Genomic DNA, 23,389 nt, shown 5'->3' with positions numbered 1-23,389 from the left:
CACACGCACACATGCACACATGCACACACGCACACATGCACACACACACGCACACATGCACACACGCACACATGCACACGCACACGCACACATGCACACGCACACATGCACACACGCACACATGCACACACGCACACACGCACACACGCACACGCACACATGCACACATGCACACGCACACGTGCACACGCACACATGCACACATGCACACATGCACACGCGCACATGCACACATGCACACATGCACACACGCACACACGCACACGCACACGCACACACGCACACACGCACACACGCACACGCATACACGCACACGCACACATGCACACATGCACACATGCACACACGCACACACGCACACATGCACACACGCACACGCACACATGCACACACGCACACATGCACACGTGCACACGCGCACACGCACACATGCACACATGCACATGCGCACATGCACACATACACACATGCACACATGCACACGTTGGATGTTAGCCTTTTAATTAAGCTGACTTTTAACCATTGAGTTCCTTTAAAAAATTTTTTTTAGTCTTATTACCATATTTCAGCTAGGACAGAATGCTGCTAAACTAACAATGATCACACAAATTATACAATTTCTGAGTGTTCTTTGTGAAAGCAGAAATTACACCGGCTGGTTGTTAAGTGCTAACTTTAGTCATTTAAAAGGAAATTGCAAGACAATCTCAAACCAGTCTCTTACCTAGCGGTGGGTCTCAGGCTGTAGACTACTCTCTGCCATCCTAGGAGCAGGAAAGAAAAAACTCATCTTCCCTGTTGGAAGCCAGTTCAAACTCCATAAAAGAGTTACTTGCCTTCCATCATCATAGAAGCAGAAAAACTTGCCTTCCTGTTAGAAGCAAGTAAAACTGAAAAAAAAAAAAAGAGGAGTTGTACAGCAAAATGAACTTTAGATCTCTACCAAATTTTAAGAGATCAGGGATTCTCTGGAGGGAGTGCTCTCAAACCTCAGCAAATTGTCCTATTGGCTTGAACCATAAAGTTAGCTCATGCTGGTACCAAGCACCAATAGATTTGTCAAAGGTCAGGGGCACCTCCGCTCAGAATCCCCTCGTGGTTACCAAAATGTGAACGCAGACCATCTGAGACAGGTCTCAGTTAACTTAGAAAGTTTATTTTGCCAACGTTGAGGACGCACCTGTGACACAGCCTCAGGAAGTCCTGACGACATATGCCCAAGGTGGTCAAGGCACAGCTTAGTTTTATACATTTAGGGAGACATGAGACAACAATCAATATATGTAAGAAGTACATTGGTTCCATCTGGAAAGGCGGGACAACTTGAAGCAAAGACAGGAAGACTCAAAAAGGGGAGGGAGCTCCCAGGTCACAGATGGGTGATACACAAACAGTTACATTCTTTCGAGTTTCTGATGAGCTTTTCCAAAGAAGGCAAATCAAATATGCGTCTATCTCAGTGAGCAGAGGAGTGACTTTGAATAGAATAGGAGGCAGGTGGCCAGGTGCAGTGGTTCACACCTATAATCCTGGCACGTTGGGAGGCTGAGGTGGGCAGATCACGAGGTCAGGAGTTCCAGACCAGCCTGACCAATATGGTGGAACCCTGTCTCTACTAAAAACACAAAAATTAGCTGGGCATGATGGCGGGTGCCTGTAATCCCAGCTACTTGGAAGGCTGAGACAGGAGAAACACAACACTTGAACCCAAGAGGCAGAGGTTGCAGTGAGACGAGATCACGCCATTGCACTCCAGCCTGGACAACAAAAGCCAAAACTCCGTCTTAAGAAAAAAAAAAGAAAAAAGAATCTCTGCTCAGAGTTAAGTTAGAAAGAATTGTTGCTGGCTGGGTGCAGTGGCTCATGCCTGTAAACCCAGCACTTTGGGAGACTGAAGTGGGCAGATCACGAGGTCAAAAGATGGAGACCATCCTGGCCAACATGGTGAAACCCCATCTCTACCAAAAATACAAAAATTAGCTGGGCGTGGTGGTGCAGGCCTGTAGTCCCAGCTACACGGGAGGCTGAGGTAGGAGAATTACTTGAATCTGGGAGTGGGAGGTTGCAGGGAGCCAAGATCACACCACTGCACCACTCCAGCCTGGCAACAGAGTGAGCCTCTGTCGCGACAAAAAAAAAAAAAAAAAAAGAAAAGAAAAGAAAAGAAAAGAATTGTTGCTTACGCAGTGGATGTGTGCTATCTGTCTGCTGCAGGCCTTCCGTGGCATTGATTGCCCTATGTATGTATCCACAGGAGCCAGCACTGAAGAATTGGGAGGTTCTTCAGCACAGTCCACACTCTGGGCTGCCTTTCTACAGCTCTCCATTCCCTGTGTTTCAGCACACGGCTCAGGCATGGCTCAACTCAAGGGACAGTTATGTGTCCATCAGTTCAGCACAGCGCGCACTCTTCCCCGTTGCTCCTAACACTGAGGGACTGTCATGACCATGTCTGTATTGTTGAAGTGTTGAACAAACCCGTGCTCTATATCTGCGTCACTATCAAAAATGGAAAAATGCAAGATAAATCCAATGAGCCTGGGCCAGGTGCAGCGGATTGGGAGTCTGAGGTGGGCGGATCACTTGAGGTCAGGAGTTTGAGACCAGCCTGACTAACATGGTGAAACCCCGTCTCTACCAAAAATACAAAAATTAGCCAGGTGTGGTAGCGCATGCCTGTAATCCCAGCTACTAGGGAGGCTGAGGCAGGAGAATTGCTTGAACCCAGGGAGTGGAGGTTGCCGTGAGCTGAGATCATGCCACTGCACACCAGCCTGGGTGACAGAGTGAGGCTCTGTCTCAAAAAAATCAAGGGAGCCTGTGTTTCTAGAATCTGGGAGATGGCACACCTTTAGTTGTGTAGGTGGAGACTATTACTAGGTGACGAGCATGAAAGCGAAGTGCATGTGTTGACCGATTGCACCAGCCTGCTTCCCTCCTCGATGGCGCCTGTGGACCTCTGAGTGCGCCAACCCCTATTTGGACCTCAGGGCAGTGAGGTGCTGCAGTGATGATCAGGCCATAGGTGGATGTGGAAGGAAGGTGGGAGAATGACTTCTTCCTCTCTATTTTATCAGCCCCTGGGAACGCCACGGAGACTAGCTCAACTCCCTAGAGAATTGGGATCCTGACGGAGCTAAGCCAGAAGCTGACTTCTTGGACAATCACACTGTTCTGGTTCTTTATTCTTAATTGCTACTTTAGGAACAAAGTGTCTCATGAGTGTTCTGGCAGAAACAGACAGACTTGATTTTCAGAACTGTCTTTTCTTCTTTGCCAATGTTCAGAGTATGATTACTAAAATGGTGATATTAATAGTAGCAAGCTCTTACTGTAGGCAGTACTTCTCATAGCTTTCACTCATCACATACATGGGGGCATCAGCAGAGGGGGGAGTGATGATGACCCTTTTGGCTCCCTCATCTAAGTGATCCCCAGCCTTCTCTATGGTGGCAAAGATGCTGGTGGACACCACAACATAATCAGTGCTGGCATGACCCCACTTGATTTGGGTGGGATCTCACTCCTGCGAGATGGTGATGGGATTGTCATTGATAGCAGGCTTCCTATTCTCAGCCTTGATGGTGCCGTGGAAATTGCCATGGGAGGAATCATACTGGAACATGTAGACCATGTAGTTGAGGTCATTGATGGTGACAATATCCACTTTGCCAGAGTTGGCAGCCCTGGTGACCAGGCCCCCAATATGGCCAAATCTGTTTTTTCTGGCCTTAACTTTCACCATGGTGTCTGAGGGATGCAGCTGGCACTGCGCAAAAAGATGTGGCTGTCTTGTCAAACAGAAGCAGAGACCCAGAATAATTATTTAAATGATACCTTTTATCTTGAGAATTCAGGTGGATTTTTTTTTCCTTCTCAATCCAACCTGTGGGTTAATTAGCAGATTGTGTTAGAGTCTCTTTTCCTTTCCTTTAGAAGTCGGGAGTCAGGGACCAGACCCTGTAAGTTGTCATCACAAAAGGTTACTGATCAATGAATGCTATCCCTCTGTTTTAGAGGTAGAGTCTCATATACCATTTAAACTCCATGATGTAAAGATAATATGGAAAATTGGAGAGGATTCAAAAACATTAGAATTACCAAAGGGTTGGAAAGTTACAGAAATATTTAGTCTGCAGTAGAAAAGGCTGAAAGGTGTTTGCAAAATTCACTTCAAATAGATGAATAAACAAATCAAGAGGATGTTGAGCAGATGTTTTGGTTTTGTGGCTGACGGAGCGGATTTGGTTAAGGCCGTTGCACACAGCAACTGCAAGGGACTAAAACTGAAGAGCCTCCGTACCAGGGATCGGGGCTGTACCCAACAGTGGGAGGGTTTTAGTTGGAAGAATGGGTGGCGCACAAAGGGAGTGGTTTATTAAAGGAAACGCACCCAGATGGACACGTGGACATCAGAACTATCTAAAATTAGTGTCAGGATCCCACCATTCCTGTGCACATTCCTCCCTCCTTAGAGTCAGGCTTCCTTGTGCAGGGTCCACCTGAGTCCCACTCTGTCCCCCTGTTGTGTTTGCAGAGGGCAAACCCTCCTAAACCTGCTGGCTCAGAAAATCCAAGAAGTTATTATTTCGTGTCTTTTTGGGCATTGGTGGGGATACTCATTACTGAATAAATTCTCTTCTAAACAAATACGCCATCCCTAGCAGGCAGAAGGATATAAACATTTGGCAGATCAGCGCAATGATCTCACTTTAACATCTTAACCAACCCCAGCTTCTACAAATAGATGATATCATTGTAGCAATATAGAGGAGACTCTGCCAGCAGACTTTCTGAGCCTCTCCTGGAACATAATTTGTCTTACAACAGTTTTGGAAATCCCTTGGCCATACTAGGGGGAGGGGTAGAGGGGAAGGAGAAAGATGGGGTCCCGGGGTAAGAGGATAAGGAGATTAGGCAATTTGACCTCACTTCCTTCTTTCCACTTGAAGGAGCCTCTGTAAAAGCTGAGGGTGCAGGCCGGGCGCGGTGGCTCAAGCCTGTAATCCCAGCACTTTGGGAGGCCGAGACGGGTGGATCACGAGGTCAGGAGATCGAGACCATCCTGGCTAACACAGTGAAACCCCGTCTCTACTAAAAAATACAAAAAACTAGCCGGGCGAAGTGCCGGGCGCCTGTAGTCCCAGCTACTCGGGAGGCTGAGGCAGGAGAATGGCGTAAACCCGGGAGGCGGAGCTTGCAGTGAGCTGAGATCCGGCCACTGCACTCCAGCCTGGGCGATAGAGCGAGACTCCGTCTCAAAAAAAAAAAAAAAAAAAAAAAAAGCTGAGGGTGCACCCACAACCCGGGAAAGGTGCAACCGGCCACACACCCAGTGACAGGAGTGTCAGCAAACCACAGAGCGTGGCGGAGGGGGAGGGCAGCCAGACTAAGTGTCCAGTGTTTGTAAAGTCTCCACTTGTGCACAGTAACATCCTAAGCCTTCACATTCACTCACCATTCACTCGCGGACTCACCCAGAGCAACTTACAGTCCTGCAAGCTCCATCCATGGTGATGGATGGTGATGGGCTATTTCCCCAATGTAGAAAGCAGATTCAAGAAGATTCAACAAAACATAGCAAGACACTTGCCCTCTGCAGGTGGACCGTTTTTAATCTTTTTATATCATATTTTTACTGCACCTTTTCTGTGTTTAGATACACACATACTTACCATCGTGTTACAATTGCCTACAGCATTCAGTACAAGCCCATGTTGTATAGGTTTATGGCCTGGGAGCAATGGGTTAAATCATGTAGCCTAGGGGTGTGGTAGGTTACAGCCTCCAGGTTTGTGTAAGTACACTCTGATGTTTACATGGTAACAAAAATATCCTGCCTGGGACCAGAGGCAGGAGAATAGGGAGATTAGGAAATTGAGGCTAACTGCCTTCTTTTCACTTGTAGGAGATGCTACTGGTGTCCCAACCGCATTCCCTTTGCCCACCCTGGAAGTACCTAGTGTTTCAGTGGCAATTCTCATGTAAGACCTCAGGTGCCTCTGCCTGAGGGCTTTCTCTGGATACAGGGGTGTGCTTGGCCCAGGCATAGAGCAGGCTGCAAGTGCCCAGGGGCTTATAACCCCCAGGAGAATCTCCTACTTGTATCTGAAACTTTTGTCTCAGAGTCTGCTTTTGGAGAGACCCAGATTGAAACAGATGGCAATAATATGAAATATTTTTAAGAATTTGAGTGATGAACTTTAATGAAGTTCTAATTCTTTTAAAAAGTATGTCAAATGTTCCGTTACATTTCGTTACTTTTGCAGTAATTGTTCCACTTCACTGAAATCCTTTTCACCCAAATATGCAGCTGGAAATGCTATAATAAATAACACAGCTCCCATTTTAAAGGAAGGCAAGGCTGGGCACGGTGGCTCATGCCTGTAGTCCCAGCCTGTAATCCCAGCACTCTGGGGGGCCTTAGCAGGAGGATCACTGAGCCCAGGAGTTCAAGACCAGTGTGGGCAACATAGTGAGACCCTATGTCTACAACAAATCAGATAATTAGCTGCGTGTGGGAGCATGCACCCTGTAGTCCCAGCTACTTGGGAGGCTGAGGCAGGAGGATTGCTTGAGCCCAGCAGGTCGGGCTGCAGTGAACCATGATCATGCCCCTGCACTCCAGCCTAGGTGACGAAGTGAGACCCTGTCTAAATGTATATATGTATATATCCCCCAGTTCTGGAGGCTGGGAAGTCCAAGATCAAGGCACCAGCAGATTCGGTGTCTGATGAGGGCTGGCTCTTCGTTTCCAGCTGTGCCTTCACATGGTGGGAGCACAAAACAAGTGCCCTCAGGCTTCTTTTATAAGGGCACTGATCCTGTTCATGAGAGCTCTGCTCTGATGACCTAATCACCTTCCAGATGACCCACCTACCAGCACCACTGTTCAGTGGGTTACATTTCAACATATGCATTCTGGGGGACACAAGCATTCAGACCAGAGCAACATGTAAAATGGGATAGGCTCCAGACCTGAAAGAATACCAACAGGCTTTTCACCCACATAATAAGCATGTGGTAAGATAGTCAAAAGGTGGTTAGAATCGAGAACAATCTGGTTTTTGTGCAGCATTGTGTCTGCCACTGTTGGACCTCATGTCATATCTCCCAATTCATTGTCGACAACCAAAAATACCCTGTGAGTTTCCAAACTGCTCCCTGTTGAGTAAACATCCATTGTGAATACTATTGGATCATTGAAAAGATTTAACTACCCTTTTCAAAGATTCCAGACCCACTTTCTTTCTTTTATCTTTTTCTTAGAGAAGGGGTCTCACTCTATGCCCAGGTTGGAGTGCAGCGGTGCGATTATGGCTCACTGCAGCTTTGAATTCCTGGGCTCAAGCAATCCTCCTGCCTCAGCCACCCAAGTAGCTGAGACTACAGATGCACACAACCACGCCTGGCTAGTTTTTAAAATTTTTTGTTTGTAGAGGTGAGGCCTCCCTATGTTTCCCAGGCTGGTCTCAAACTCCTGGCCTCAAGGGATCCTCCTACCTCAGCCTCCAAAATTCTGGGATTACAGGTGTGAGCCACTGTGCCCAGCCCCATTTTCTAATAAGTATTAGTTTCATATTATATGTTGAAAGTGGATTTGAAGCAGTGCAAAGTACATTTGAAGCCTATTTTATCCAAGGATTGACCACCAACCCTAGTGATTATCTACTGATTTCCCCAGAAGGCTGCTGCAGAGAATCTCTGGAGATTTGGAGAGGGACTTCTCAGCCACAAAGTGGAACCGGATATCACCTCTATGCTGTGGGGACAGTAGATACCATTTGTATGCAGCTCGATACTTTGGAAGTTTGTGATTCTTTTTTGTTGTTGTTTTTCACCTTCTCTACTACTCAGTAATTTGTAGGAAGAATTTCAGTGTATCTCAGCTATTCAGAAGGAGCACTGTACTAAAGGCAGGTGAAAGCAAGGGGAAAATGGTTGTTCAGGATGTTTGGCCAACCATCTTCCCTCCTGCCTGAAAAAGACTCTCTCCTTTGATCAAAACTCCAGTCAGGATTCTCTTGAGTTCTCTGCTTGACTAGGCCCAACCTTGGGCTTTTCTCTCTGTCCTTGCAGAGCCCATTGTGAGCAAGAATCCTGCTAAGTGGGTCTAGTGAAAAGCCCCTACTCTTGGTTGATCACCCTTGCTATCTGGTCACCCTGGTCTGCTTTCAGCGAGAATCCTATCAGGTCTGTTTAGACAGAAACCCCCTTATCCTTGGGACTTCCTCTTAGTAATTTTCCATGCGCTGCTTTCCTCCCTGCTCCTTGATTATAAATCCCCACATGTCCTTGGCAGAGTTGGTGTTGAGTTCAATTTCTCCCCACTGCAAGGCCCTGCAGTGCCCCACTACCTATCATCACGGCCCCCTGAAATGGAAGTCTGCTTTACCATCTAATATGGTTTGGCTGTGTCCTCACCCAAATCTCATCTTGAATTGTAATCCCCAGGTGTCTAGGGAGAGACCTGGTGGGAGGTGACTGGACATGGAACAACAACAACCACGTTGCTCCCACGATACTGAGTACTCACCAGATCTGATGGTTTTACAAGGGGCTTTTCCCCCTTCACTCGGCACTTCTCTCTCCTGCCACCTTGTGAAGGACGTGTTTGCTTCCCCTTCTGCCATGATTGCAAGTTTCCTCAGGCCTCCCCAGCCATGTGGAACTGTGAGTTCATTAAAACTCTTTCCTTTATAAATTACCCAGTCTTGGCCGGGTGTGGTGGCTCACATCTGTAATCCCAGCACTGTGGGGGGCCGAGGCGGGTGGATCACCTGAGGTCAGGAGTTCGAGACTAGCCTGGTCAACATAGTGAAACCCTGTCTCTACTAAAAATACAAAATTAGCTGGATGTGGTGTGGGCACCTGTAATCCCAGTTACTGGGGAGGCTGAGGCAGGAGAAACACTTGAACCCGGGAGGCAGAGGTTGCAGTGAGCCGAGATCGTGCCAGTGCACTCCAGCCTGGGCAACAAGAATGAGACTCCATCTCAAAAAAATCAAAAAATAGGCTGGGTGTGGTGGCTCATGCCTGTAATCCCAGCACTTTCGGAGGCCAAGGTGGGTGGATCACGAGGTCAGGAGATCAAGACCATCCTGGCTAACACAGTGAAACCCTGTCTCTACTAAAAAAACGCAAAAAAATATTAGCCAAGTGTGATGGCGGGTGCCTGTAGTCCCAGCTACTCGGGAGGCTAAGGCAGGAGAATGGCGTGAACCCGGGAGGTGGAGCTTGCAGTGAGCTGAGTTTGTGCCACTGCGCTCCAGCCTGGGCGAAAGAGCGAGACTCCATCTCAAAAAAAAAAAAAAAAAAAAAATAAAATAAAATAAATAAATAAATAACCCAGTCTTGGGTATTTATAGCAGTGTAAGAACAGACTATTGGACCACATTGAATAAGTGTCATGAATAATTTTTTCTTTAACCTTACCCACTTGGAGATTTTCCTGATGTTAAGACCTCAGAAATGCTGTTTTTATTGAAGGAAGACAATAGCTTCACATCAAAATGAGCAGGATACAACATTTTGTAAGACACATTCTCTGTTTTTTATGGGCTCACCCATTCACAGTAGAAGACAGAAACCCAACAACAGAGACACTGGCCTAAGTATGATAAGTTAGGTGTGCATCAAGCGTGATGCCAGCACAAAAGAGGGGACACCTACTTCTGCCATTACAGTTTGGAAGAGGTATCATTTCAGTTGATATTGTGCAAAGTATTTTACCCGGCAGAGGGAGTGGGTAACTTATCCACTCAATGATGTTCTTAAAGTACCTGGGTAGGAGTGCTAGGCAGCAAATGATTATTTTAATGTGTATGTCCACACATTGTTATGTGTAAGTAGCCTTATTAATTTGGTTGTAAATAAAAGGTTGAGTAATAATAAAAATGAAATCACCAAATTCTATAAATTTGACCTCAAAATATGCTGTAAGTTCTGATATTATTCGTACTTTACCTGGGAAGGCAGAGCGGTTACCTAGGAAGGTGAGCTGTGGAAGTCCGCTGTGGATTGGGATACCTGATCTCATGATGAGTCAGGCTTACCCTGACTCCTGGGTCTCTCTGGTGGAGACAGCCCTTCACCTCTGCAAACCTTATCCACATGTCCGGTGATTTCCTTATAGTGTACGTAGCTTTATCTAAGGTTTACAAACGTCCTCCTATTTCCCCAATGTAGAAAGCATATTCAAAAACAGGTTGAACAAAACATAGCAAGGCAATAGGTGATTCCTGGGGATCAACAGAATGAGTTCTTGTAATAAAATCTAAAGAGAAAAGGTGGAAATATCAGCCAGGGTGACAGAAATGGTATGCACCAGGAGTTCCAGGAATTCACAGTAAAGGTCAGATGAGTCACACGGCTGTAGGGTTTCCTCCACCTCTGCACTACTGACAATCTGGGCGGGGTAACTCTTTACTGTGGACAGGAGTTGGGGGAGGCTGGCCCCGTATTGCTGGATGTTTGGCAGTACCCCTGACCGCAGCCCATTAGATGCAAGTAGCATCCTCCCCCACCATGTTGTGACACCCAAAAATGTCTCCAGATATTGTCTCCTGGAGGTCAAAATTGTCCCCCGAGAATCACTACATTAGTGCATCTCAGACTTTAGGGTACGCACAATTTCCCTGGGGTGTCTTGTTAAACACCAGTTCTGCTTTAACAGGTCTAGGGTAGGGCTTGGCACTGACTAGTGCAAACAAAATCCCACGTGAGGCTGAAGCTGCCTGTCCACAGACCACAATTGCTCCTTAGAAGACAAATCTGCAGCCACCAGTTAGCCTGTTCAGGTCCTCCGTATGCAGAGCAGATGTACAATCAAGGTACGGATCACTGCAGATACTCACGAGCAGAGTCTGGATACCATACTATCTTGCATTTAGTTGCAAAGAATATTTATAGAATTGAACGTAAGTGAAGGGTTTACGTTTTTTTAAGCTTTAGAGCACTTTTCAATTTCAGTTCTCAAACTTTTTGTCTTGGAATCCCTTTACTCTTAGAAATTATTAAGAACTACAGATATTTAGTTTATGTAGGTTTATATCTATGAGTATTTACCATAGTAGGAATTGAAACTGAGAAATGTAAAAAAAATGAAGTTCATTAAAAAAAATAACAGTAACATACCCATTACATATTAACATATCTAACTTTTTTTATGCAAAATTACTTCCCCAAGCAAAAATTATTGGAAGAATAGCACGGTTTAACATTTTGGCAAATGTATGCATGTATGTATGTATTTATTTTAAGATGGGGTCTCTCTCTGTCCCCCAGGTTGGAGTGCAGTGGCACAACCTTGGCTCACTGCAACCTCCGCCTGTGGGTTCAAGCTATTCTCATGCTTCAGTTTCCCGAGAAGCTGGAACTTCAGGTGTGCACCACCACACCCAGCTATTTTTTGTACTTTTTGTAGAGACAGGGTTTCACCATGTTGGCCAGGCTGGTCTCAAACTCTTGACCTCAAGCGAACCGTCTGCCTCAGCCTCCCAAAGTGCTGGAATTACAGGCCTAAGCCACTGTGTCTGGCAGGCAAATGTCTTGTTCAATAGAAAACAGCTGGGTCCTCATAGCTGCTTCTGCTTTCAGTTTGTTGCGATACACTGCTTTGGTTGAAGCATATGAGGAAAACCTGGCCTCACCTAGATACACCCTGTGGTTGGAAAAGGAAGCATTTTAATACCCTTTCACACGATACATTATTTTTTGATACTACACCATAACTTAGCAAGTGGTAGTTTCTTAAAGGTTAATTGCAATGAGGAATCTGAAACCATATGAATGAACAATTTGGACTGTTACACTAAAGTTTATTGGTGTATTTTATGGTTCAAATTGATCTTTTACCCACATAAGATTTCATAACATTATGCATCAGTCAACTGGAAAGTCCAGTTATGTAGCTCTGTACAGTGGTCCAACTGTACAGTGGGAAACTCCACTGTATATTTGAGAGAGCAGAAAATAAAACTATTGTCTTAGCATTACTCTGAAAGTAGTTTTGGACTTTGCAGCCCCTTAATGGGTCAGGGTGTAGCCAATCAACAGCTTCTGCAAACCTAAAGGACGTTTTGACTGTCGTTTTCCTGAAAAATAACTCGAACGAACCTAAAGGTAAATGTAAAATGTACTTCAAGACTGTGAAAATGGGCTGGGCTCACGCCTGTAATCCCACTTTGGGAGGCCGAGGCGGGCGGATCAAGAGGTCAGGAGATCGAGAACAGCTTAACCAACATGGTGAAACCTCATCTCTACTAAAAATACGAAAAATAGCCAAGCGTGGTGTCAGGCACCTGTAGTCCCAGCTACTTGGGAGGCTAAGGCAGGAGAATCGCTTGAACCGGGGAGGCAGAGGGTCTCCGTGAGCCGAGATCCCGCCACTGCACTCCAGCTGGGGAGAGTGAGACTCCGTCTCAAAACAAACGAACAAAAAAAAGACTGTGAAAATGAACTTTCCGAATAAAGCCTAAAGAAGCAAATAAAAGTCATACTTTTGCCTTCTAAAAATAATCAATGTTAACGTTTTGGCCTACTGGAACCTCTCTTTGAGGGTAGGGACTCTTGATCTACGAATCTCAGATTTAGCACACTGGCTGGCACTTGTGAGCACTGAAAAAGCTTTTTTTTAAAAAAGTACTCCATAGTCCATCCCTTTCATTTAGCTGGGTAGTGTGGTCAATTTCCCCATAATATACATTCTTACATAATTGTATGTATTTCTGGGGTACAGTGTGATGTTTCCATACATATACACATTGTGCAACCATCTACTCAGCGTAATTAGCGCATCCATCAGCAAAACACTTGTCATTTCTTTGTGGTAGAGAACATTCAAAATCCTCTCTTCTAACTATTTTGAAGTTAACATTATTGTTGAGTATAGTCATCCAAATGTGCAAGAGAACACCAAAACGTATTCCTCCTAACTGTAACTGCGCCTGTTGACCAGCCTCTCCCCATCCTCCCTCCCCACTAACTCTCCTCTGCACAAGAATAACCACTCTTTTACTCTACTTTTACGAGATCAACTTAAAAAAAAAAACTTTTTAAAACGACTGCATAATATGCTTTCAGGCTCACACTCATTTAAAAACCGTGACTTTGGCAGAGTAACCTCATTCTTCTAGGGGAAAAAATTTAAATGGTCTGAGTACGGAAGCTCGCCCGGGCACAAGTGCCGGGTCGCTCCGCCGGGCTTGCCGCGCCGGGGACCCCCAGACACCTGCCACCACGGCGGGGAGGGCAGGGTGCTGACTCCTGGGGCCACGACACTCGGCTCCGGTGGTGGGGATTCCGCGTGGGACCCACGAGGGAACAAAGAGTGGGCTGGACGGCCCAGCTCTCCGCACCCGGAGGGACCTGTTCCACCTCTCCGGCTCCCGTACCCCTCCATCCGCATCTGAGTGACCAGATCCCACTGCAGTCAACAGCCCGCGGGGTAGTCAGCTTCGAGGGACCGCCCGGAAAGACACAACGCGCGGGGAAGGCGCCGGGCGTCCAGTCTCGGGAGAGACTAGAGATGGCGTTCCTGCCCAGCGCCGGCAATCCAGAGGAATCCGCGGCCATCGCGGATCCACCAGAGGTGAGGCGGCACTAAGCACAAGTGTGAGGCGGGACTAAGCACAAGTGTGAGGCTCCCGGGAGCTACGGCTCCGCTGCCCCAGTGCCATCCGTTTTTGCCTTAGGCGGCTCTGACCGCCGTCGTTTCAACCTGGAGAGATGGGCCCTCCCCTACGGACGCACTTCCCTTCCCGGGCAGGAAGGAGGGCGCTGACCCCGGGGGCACACGCCCCTGGCTGCGCATGCGCCATTCATCCGCGGCGAGTGGCCTCGCGGAGCCGGATTCGTCGCTCTGCCGGGAGTGCGCTTGCGCGGTCGCCGGGGCTCCCACCTCAGCTTCCCCTCCCCCGGCCCCCTCGGGGGCTCCGAGCCCGGCGGGACCATGTTCTCCAGCACCGGCTCCAGTGGGCTCTGTGAGTACTGGCCTCCGCCATTCTGGCTGCCCCCTACACGCCATCCTGGGCACCTCTTTGAGTAGGCTGGGGCAGCGGGCACCCTCGGGTTTGCCGGAGGTGGTGGGGCCGACCCTCCAGACCGGCGTCCGAACCCTGCTAGTTCCTGGTCTTGGGGGTCAGCGGAAACCGTCTCCATTTAGGCCTGGAGGGGTTAATGGGAACAAAGCCCCGCTGCCCGCCCGGACCCCACCTGGTATCCCCAGGTGCGATGCCCAGGAGTCTCTTGGGGCCGCTGCAAGTGGGCAGGTGCCCTGGTGTTCTCGTGGGCCGACCCCAGGCCCTTTGCGGCGCGTGTGCCGCGCTGAAGGAAGGGGCCGTCCCCTCACCTTGCCCCATTCATTTAGGCTCCTGGGGGACCGAATTGACTTCCCCCGGCCCCACTTGCAAAGTTCAGCCTCCGCTTTAGAAGCTGACCTCTCAGTTTCACTTGGATGTGTTTCTTCTCCAGTCTTCAAGAAGAGTTTTTAGACAAACAAACACTGATGAGAGTGCTTTCAAGTGGAGGGAAGTTAGGAAGTTGTGGCGAGGGAGCGCAGCTGTGCTGCTGGATGTTGCTGTTTTCTTGGCGTATTAGCGGTGGTCAGCAGGTAGGGGGCGGAGAAGTATTTTTACAGCCAGTTGAACGGCTTTTCTAGCTGACACTGAGTGTGTGGAATTGACTTTGCGTACGGTAGACTGCGTGTTAACAGTTAGGCACGGGTACAGCAACGGAGAACTGCTCTAATTTTGCAATTGCTTGTCACTGTTCATACTCCATGTGAAGTTAATGCTGCTGGAGGACAGAAACATCTGACATTTCCAAATATTAAAGATCTGTTGGGAATGTCATGAATCTTAGGAGAATACGTGTCTTGTCTTATAGTCTGACAGTAAGTTAGTATCAGAGCCACAGGCATGATTTTAAATCTTCCTCACTTCTCAATTTCTCAGGTTTTGAAGTGGTTTCAATATTTATGATTCCCTTTGTTTCATAATTAATTTGATTTATGGCATCTTTCGTGCGTTGGTCCCAGAGTATATTACAACTACCAACTAATCTTCCCTGGCCTGGCTTGGTGGCTCATGCCTGTAATTCCAGCACTTTGAGAGGCCGAGGCAGGCGGATCACCTGAGGTCAGGAGTTCGAGACCAGCCTGACTAACATGGAGAAACCCTGTCTCTGCTAAAAATACAACATTAGCCGGGTGTGGTGGTGCATGCCTGTAATCCCAGCTACTCGGGAGGCTGAGACAGGAGAATTGCTTGAACCCGGGAGGTGGAGGTTGTAGTGGGCCAAGATTGTGCCATCGCACTCCAACCTGGGCAACAAGAGTGAAACTCCATCTCAAAAAACAAAACAAAACTAATCTTCCCCAAACTACCCTGTAGATAAAGAGCGTTATGACTGTAGCTGAAGCTGACAGCTCAAGAAGGCGGTGTGGTTTTCCTGGGATCATACAGTGAGCCAGGTACTGGTGGTTATGAAATTAATGGTAGAATTCTTCAATTTCTGTTGTTCTTTAGCATTTTGATCTATTCTTGCTGGCCAAAGTACATAGAAAAAATTTAAAGGGCAAGAGAAATCTGTTATTGGTTGCTGTACTGTATTAGCCATGAGATTATATTGGCCAAGTGTATTCAAATTTGATACAGGGCGACTGTGGGGATGATAATGTTTTATTATCTATGGCACATGGTGGTGAGTGTTGAATTCTAGGAACCAAACTGTTGCCCAGGGAGAGACCTAGGCCCAGAGCCCCTCTGCAGCTGTCTTGGCCTGTTTCTAAAATTAAGTGCTTCTGCAGTGTAAGAGTTGTTGGGATGGCCGTTCCTCAGAAGGCTGTGTCTTACATGCTGGTTTTACAAACATTTTGGGCATCTCCTCTGGGCGATGAACTGGGCTAGTGCTGGGAATGCAGCAATGAGCAGGTCCTGGTCTCAGTGCTTATGGTGCTGACGGAGCTTAGGCACAGTTTTCCAGGACTGGTCATTAGAAAAGGCTGTGTGTCAGCTTTAACATTTTTCTCTGGAGAAGCTACCCGCTGAGGGGGAAGTGATTTCCTTTGTTTTATTTATTTATTTATTGAGATGGAGTCTCACTCTGTCACCCAGGCTGGAGTGCAGTGGCAGATCTCGGCTCACTGCAACCTCCGCCTCCCGGGTTCAAGCGATTCTTCCCCCTCAGCCTCCCAAGTAGCTGGGATTACAGGCGCCCACCATCACACCTGACTATTTTTGTATTTTTAATAGAGATGGGGTTTCGCCACGTTGACCAGGCTGGTCTTGAACTCCTGACCTCAAGTGATCCTCCTTCCTCGACCTCCCAAAGTGCTGGGATTACAGCCGTGAGCCACTGCCCATGATTTCCTTTAGATAAGTTGAGGGACCCTTTAGCAAATCAAAATTCTGATCCTGAGTAAGAATCTGAAAGAAGGATGATACGTGTGCCTACCCCCACCCCCATGGGTGGTGAATAACAGTCCCTTTCCAGGGAGAAATCCCTGACATTTCCTACCACCTGCATGTTTCCAACGTTTTGTGGTTAGTAGAGAATAGTGTTTTAGTGTTCAACTTGCCTTTCTCTCTCAGCCTTTCAACAAGTGTCTGTTGAGTACCTATATCAGCCACACATTGTTGATATACAGAGGATAAAGTAATAAGCAGGATAAGGGAGACCAGCATCAAACAGGCTAACAAGTCAGTATGATTCACATAGTGGTAAGTGACATGAAGACAATGAAAGGGTAACTGTAAACACCGAAGTTATGGTGGAGGACCACGTTAGCACGCATGGTCACGGAGGGTAGCTGGGAAGGTGACACTGAGCTGAGGCCCAGATGGTGTGAAGGAGCCAGCCATATGAGAGTTTGTTGAAAACTCTTCATTTTGAAGAAAGGGGACAGCAATACAGTTGAAAACACCCTGCTGTGGCTGTTTCAAGTGCTTGAAACTATATTGCTGTCTGCCCAGTCACGTAATTATGACCGGGTAAAAGTGCGTAGGATTAGTGATCATGACTTATTTTAGATTCCTTACTTATAGACCAATGCTGTCACTCAGCTCTACGTTAAGTAATACGTGTATCATTTACTGCGTTTATTAATAAGCTCCTGTTTACCTCACAGTGTGTTCACTGTGTAATGATGGACTCAGCCAACATTAATTGCATGCCTAATATTTTCCAGATAGAGTTCCCACTCTCAAGGAGTTCAGTGTCTATGGGGCAAAACTTTTTTAAAAAGAACGTCTGTGCTCGGTGCTGTGGGTTTGTTGCAGGGGGTGGGCTGGTTGTGGGGAGGCACAGTTAAGGAAGACTTCCCAATGTAGCAATATTTGGGCTGAATTTTGAGAGTCTGGCAGGCATCACAGTGAGGAGAAGGCCTCTGGGAGGGACAGAGACTGGACAGGGCTTGGCAAAGAGGCAGGAGGGAACGAATTAGGGGTGGTTATGGCTGGAGTGAGCAGTTCCTAAGAGGTGTGTGGTGAAGTCTTTCAGAGGACAGTGGAAGGTGAGACAAGAACTAGGGACAGAACTTGTGAACATTTTATTTTTTTATTTTTTTTTTGAGACGGAGTCTCACTCTGTCGCCCAGGCTGGAGTGCAGTGGCGCGATCTCGGCTCACTGCAAGCTCCGCCTCCCAGGTTCACGCCATTCTCCCGCCTCAGCCTCCGAGTAGCTGGGACTACAGGCGCCCGCCACCAGGCCCGGCTAATTTTTTGTATTTTAGTAGAGACGGGGTTTCACCCTGTTAGCCAGGATGGTCTCGATCTCCTGACCTCGTGATCCGCCCGCCTCGGCCTCCCAAAGTGCTGGGATTACAGGCCTGAGCCACCGCGCCCGGCCAGAACTTGTGAACATTTTAAACTTTAAAGAGGGAGAAGAGTAAGTGCCAGGGAAGAAAACTGAGGAATGGCCAAGGAAGTAGGAGGACGCGCGGGAGGAGAGAATTTCAGGGGAGAGTGGCTGATAGCATTACACGTTGCAGAGATTTTCAAAACAGGCCTGAAGTGCGACCTGTGGGACAGAAAGAGGCCCCCCAGAACCTTTCCAGAATAGTTGGGGAAAGAATTCAGATTCTAATTAGCTGAGAAATGAGTGGGGTATAAATGGGAGACAGTGAGCTTGGAAAGTGCTTTCAAGATCTCAGTTCTGAGAATCAAGAGAGTGAGTTGTGGTTAGAGGTGGCCGCAGGTTTAAGGGGGAGTTTTTTTTTTGTTTGTTTTTTTTTTTTTTTTTTTGCGACGGAGTCTTGCTCTGTCACCAGGCTGGAGTGCAGTGGTGCGATCTCGGCTCACTGCAACCTCCGCCTCCTGGGTTCAAGCGATTCTTCTGCCTCAGCCTCCCAAGTAGCAGGGACTACAGGTGTGCGATACCACACCTGGCTAATTTTTGGATTTTTAGTAGAGACGGGGTTTCATCATGTTGGCCAGGTTAGTCTTGATCTGATCTTGTGATCCGCCTGCCTCGGCCTCCCAAAGTGTTGGGACTATAGACGTGAGCCACTGTGCCAGGCTGGGGGAGTTTCTTTAAGTGAAGAGGAGGCTTAGCGTGTTTGAAAGGTGTTGGGAAAAACCCAGTGGGAAGGGTGTGGTTGAAGATACAGACAGGAATGAGTGATAGACCTGAGTTGTGAGGAGGTGAGGATCTGGAGCCCAGGGCAGGTGTGCTTCTCATTGCTGTGGGAGGGAAGAGGAGGGGTTACTTTTGGTCATGGAGCAGTGGTTCTCAAATGCTGCTCCTGTACCAGCTGCAAACAAAAATCAATCACGGTGTTTTCTGAATGCACACCTTCCTGGTTCTCCTCCCCAGAGGGTCAGATTCAAAAGAGTTAGCATGAGTGTCAGAAACCTGTTATTTTTTGTTTTAAGAAATGTGTATTTTTAAAGCCTCCTTGTCCCCCCACCCCAGGACATTTTAGTGGACAAACAGATTGAGATGGAGGCAGGAGGGAAACCGTAGGCAGGGCAGAGAGAACGGAGTCTGATGGGCTGATGAGAGAAGATAGAAGGATTCTAAAGATGTGTATTCTGGTAGGTTGTGTCAATAAAGCGGATTGGATCTGGGGAGAGGGAGGAGTTGAAGTTGACTCTGCTTTACCTCTTGGGCAGCTGGGTGGATAGATAAAGTTCCCAGTCGCTAGAGAGGGAATGTAGAGAAGCAGGAGCTCCTTTCGGGGGAAGATGAGGTTAGCTTTGGACCTGTGCAGTGTTGAGGGGTTTGCAGAGTCCAGTCAGAGGTACTCGGGACACTTGGGGAAAGAAATCCAGAGCTGGATTGGATTGGACATGAGTAGGTGAGAGTTAGGTTGTGGGTGTGAGTGAGGACTCCAGAGGGGGGGGGGACAGTTGGAAGCTGAGGACAGATCTTCAGGCCATTCCAGTATGTAAGGGATGGATAGAGAAAGGGGAGGCAGAAAGTAGGCAGAGCTGGGGGCTTCTGTAGGATGAGCTGCGTCTCCTCCCCTAGTCCAGTGGATGGATGTGCCCTCTTCCACGGAAGCGCTCATCCCACAGCTGCTTCCCTGGCTCTGCTCGCCACTGTTTCTCTGCTTGCCAGCCTCTGATCCCTCCTTGTCTCCAGCGTATCAGCCCATTTGTGGCATCTCTTTCTTCATATCCAGTCTGGAACCTGTAGTTCATTACCAGAGCTATGGTCTCATCCAGACTCTCAGAGACCTGGCACGTCTGTTCTGCGGTGCTCATCGAGTAAAACCCTAACTTCGTAATGATTTATGGGGTCAAGTCTGGGCCCTTGACACCGTTTCTCAGCTAAGTTTCTGGTATTCAATTCTCAGCTAAGTTTCTGGGATTCAGTCATCTCCTTATGCTACCTCCATTTTGTCCTTGGCTCAAGGCTGTTCTCAGTCTCTCCCCATCTCTTCACTCCCCATCTCACTCTTCACCCATCCAAAAAATTGGGGCCATCACCTGGGTGCTCCTTCTACTTCCTGCTCCCTCTCCCTGACTTGTTTCCGTCCACACTCAGCTTTGTTCCTTTCCTCCAATCCAGAAGAATGAAGCAGCCTCCTCCTGAGTCCCACCCGCCACCGATTCTGAACTCTTTCCTGTCTTTTCTAGAACCACTCCTGCTTCTTTACCTTCATTCTCTCTCCTGCAGGAATGAGCCTGGCATGTGGTTACAGCTGATGGTTTCTCCAGCGGGTGCCTTAGTGGCACCCCCTCCCTGAGTTGGGAGCCTCTACCTGCTGCTGCGTTGACCTGGGGGGATGCATCCTTATTTGGTGAGAGGGCATAGTATAGAGACGTAGCACACAGGCCTGGAAGTGAGACTGCCTGTACTTCAGATGCTTTCTTGATGGGTAGGAGGATCAGAAAAGTTAATGTGTGTGGAGCTCCTAGAATTTTTGCCATAGTAACTACTTAGGTGTAAGTAGTATTAACTGGATCTTTCTTCTGAGTCTATTCTTAAAAATACAAAAGTACAACCCATCCAACAACTCTAGCGTGTGCCTTCCCAACTACTGACCACCTTCTTTCCAGCTCTTAAAAGGTGGTCTTCCCTTATTTTTTCCCCCTTCTCACTTCCCTTCACTTTTTAGCCTTGTGCCATTAGTCTGCTACTCTTCAAAGGCAGGGCCCTGTTCTGGGCTTATTGTGGCTTGCTTCTGTTCCACTGTACCACTGAGCTGCTCTGAGTGAAACTCTTACTTGATCCAAAACATTTGGTAGGGAGCCTTGGGCCAGATGCAGTTAGAGAAGTTTGATGAGCCTAAGGTCCACTGGTATCAGCCCGTGGCGTGGACATTTGTCTCACTGTAGAGCTGGGTGAGCCCTCAGGACTGGTAGGGTCATTCGAGGCCTGTACTCTCCACCTTCATTCCAGCTTAGGATCCTGCCTTCGGAACCTGATACCCTGTCCCCCGCATACTGCTGAATTGGATACCAACGTTGACTCCTTTTTTTTTGCATTCTCACGAAGGAGCAAACCATGTTCCTACTGACATTGTTTCTTAAGTATGCATTCAGTGTGGGAGATGATCCAAATAAATCTTTATTTTTGCCTCTCACTGTCTCTTTTTTTTTTTTTTTTGAGATGGAGTTTCACTCTTGTTGCCCAGGCTGGAGTGCAATGGCGTGATTTTGGCTCACTGCAGCCTCCGCCTCCTGGGTTTGAGCGATTCTCGTGCCTCAGCCCCCCAAGTAGCTGGGATTACAGGCATGCACCAATACACCTGGCTAATTTTGTATTTTCAGTAGAGATGGGGTTTCACGATGCTGGTCAGGCTGGCCTCGAACTCCTGACCTCAGGTGATCTGCCTGCCTCTGCCTCCCAAAGTGTTGGAATTACAGGAATGAGTCACCGTGCCTGGCCTTCACTGCCTCTTTAAAATACACTCAGTGGGGGAGCTGTTTGCTTTTATGAAAAGCTATCAGGCCTTGTGACTTACCCTTTATGCTTTCATTCACTGATTCAGCAGATACTTACTGAGCACTCCTGTGGGCCAGCCGGTCTCCTAGGTTCTCAGGATTCAATAGGAAGTAAAAGGCCACATGTGCATTTAAGTGGTGATGATCTTAGGTGATAGAAGTCTTGAAATGTAGGCTCTCTTTAAAAATTAAAAGTGTCCAGTTTAATATGTTAATCAACACTTTAGTCTTCATTCAAAGATAAGACTTTCCCCCCCTTTTTTTCCCAGTTAAAACTTGTAGTTGGCAACCATCTCTGTCAGAAAAAGCAGTGTGACAGGCTTCTGGTGCGTTCGGCTCCTCTCTGTCCCTCAGATTTCTTGTGTCTGACTTCACTAGGCTCTGGATTGCGTGGAATAGGAGAAGGAAGGAGTGGTGAGGCACTCAGATTGTTTTTCTATGGCTCCCTGAGCCTTGCACGTGGTTAAAGCCGACCCTGTGTCCTGCAGGTGCTTCAGTGGGCTCTTCAGAGACTCCTGACTTCTATCCCTGCTGCCTCCTTAACCTGAGGATTTGCATCTTTATTTTGGTCGATTTATTTTGGCCAGTTTATTTTGGTGACTCCTCAGCACCTAGGAACTTAGATTCCCCTCTAGTTTCCTCCTGCTGGAGTTCTTTTGGCCTGCGTGGGGGCACTGTTGTTTGAACCCAAGAAGACCCTCTGCTGACTCTCGCGCACAGCCGGCTGGTACTGCGTGTTCCTTGCCCTGGTTGTGCACGTGGGTCCCAGTGCTCAGCACAGCTTCCCCGGCTCTCTAGATTTCCCGGATTGGAGATCCACTGTATCCTTGCCGGTCACAGATTTAGTGCATGAAATAGGCCATCGAACCACGACCTCAGCTTGGTATGAAAGTGTGGCTGTACTCACAGGCACTCAAGGGTTCACTTCACAAAGCCACCTCCTCCTGTCCTGTCTTCATGGGAGGGAACCCTCACATTCCACTGTCTGTAGCCCTGACCTGGCTGAGAGGACTGTGGGACTCAGGGGACTGCCTTGCAGTTACTCTTGGAAAGTTCTGCATTCTGCTATGGAGCCTCCCTTTGGTGGCCGCAGCCCTTCTCTTTTGGTACCTTAGTGGACACTCCTGTTTTATCATCTTGTTTTGGTTGCTTTTGTGTTTTGTGGGCCAGGAACTGTTTGACTCTCTTCTTTAAGGCAGGCTTTAGCATTTATACTTTTCTGCTGTAACCAGGCCTGGGTTGCCCAAACCTGAACAGCTCATTTACTCTTGGGGACACACTCTTCCCCACCTGTCTTACGTTTTTGGGAACTGTGTTATTGAAACTTCTGAGGAATATACTCTTCATAAATTTTAGCAGCCGGGCACAGTGGCTCACACCTCTAATCCCAGCACTTTGGGAGGCTAAGGCGTGTGGATCACCTGAGGCCAGGAGTTCGAGACCAGCCTGGCCAACATGTTGAAACCCCATCTCTACTAAAAATACAAAATTAGCCGGGCATGGTGGTTGGCTCCTGTAATCCCAGCTGCTCGGGAGGCTTAGGCAGGGAGAATTGCTTGAACCCGGGAGGTGGAGGTTGCTGTAAGCCGAGATTGCACCATTCCATTGCCCTTCAGCCTGGGTGCGAGACTCTGTCTCAAACAAACAAAATTTAGCTAAAAAGGAAAACTAGGCATTAACTATGGAGGGACAAGCTTAAGAGAGGATGCTTGGCCGGGCGTGGTGGCTCAAGCCTGTAATCCCAGCAGTTTGGGAGGCTGAGACGGGCGGATCACGAGGTCAGGAGATCGAGACCATGCTGGCTAACATGGTGAAACCCTGTCTCTACTAAAAATACAAAAAACTAGCCGGGTGAGGTGGCGGGCGCCTGTAGTCCCAGCTACTCAGGAGGCTGGGGCAGGAGAATGGCGGGAACCCGGGAGGCGGAGCTTGCAGTCAGCCACTGCACTCCAGCCTGGGCGACAGAGTGAGACTCCGTCTCAAAAAAAAAAAAAAA

The 23,389-nt window shown here is 47.9% G+C and overlaps 1 protein-coding gene across 1 annotated transcript in view; it reads left to right on the top strand.

The window, feature by feature from the left end:
• Positions 1 to 13,818: 13,818 nt before the first annotated feature.
• The window catches only part of UBAC2 (UBA domain containing 2), a 188,546-nt gene continuing 178,975 nt past the window's right edge, over positions 13,819 to 23,389 (top strand). The window contains exon 1 of the mRNA XM_017861955.1: positions 13,819 to 13,982. Within this exon, the coding sequence (XP_017717444.1) occupies positions 13,952 to 13,982 (31 nt within the window). The 5' untranslated portion in view covers positions 13,819 to 13,951. The remainder of the gene's footprint in view (positions 13,983 to 23,389) is intronic.

The sequence above is a fragment of the Rhinopithecus bieti genome, unplaced genomic scaffold, assembly GCF_001698545.2.
Source record: "Rhinopithecus bieti isolate Rb0 unplaced genomic scaffold, ASM169854v2 scaffold_2254, whole genome shotgun sequence".
Lineage (NCBI taxonomy): Eukaryota > Metazoa > Chordata > Mammalia > Primates > Cercopithecidae > Rhinopithecus > Rhinopithecus bieti.
Note: the sequence above shows the minus strand (reverse complement) of the source record. Positions and strands in the feature narration are given on the sequence as shown.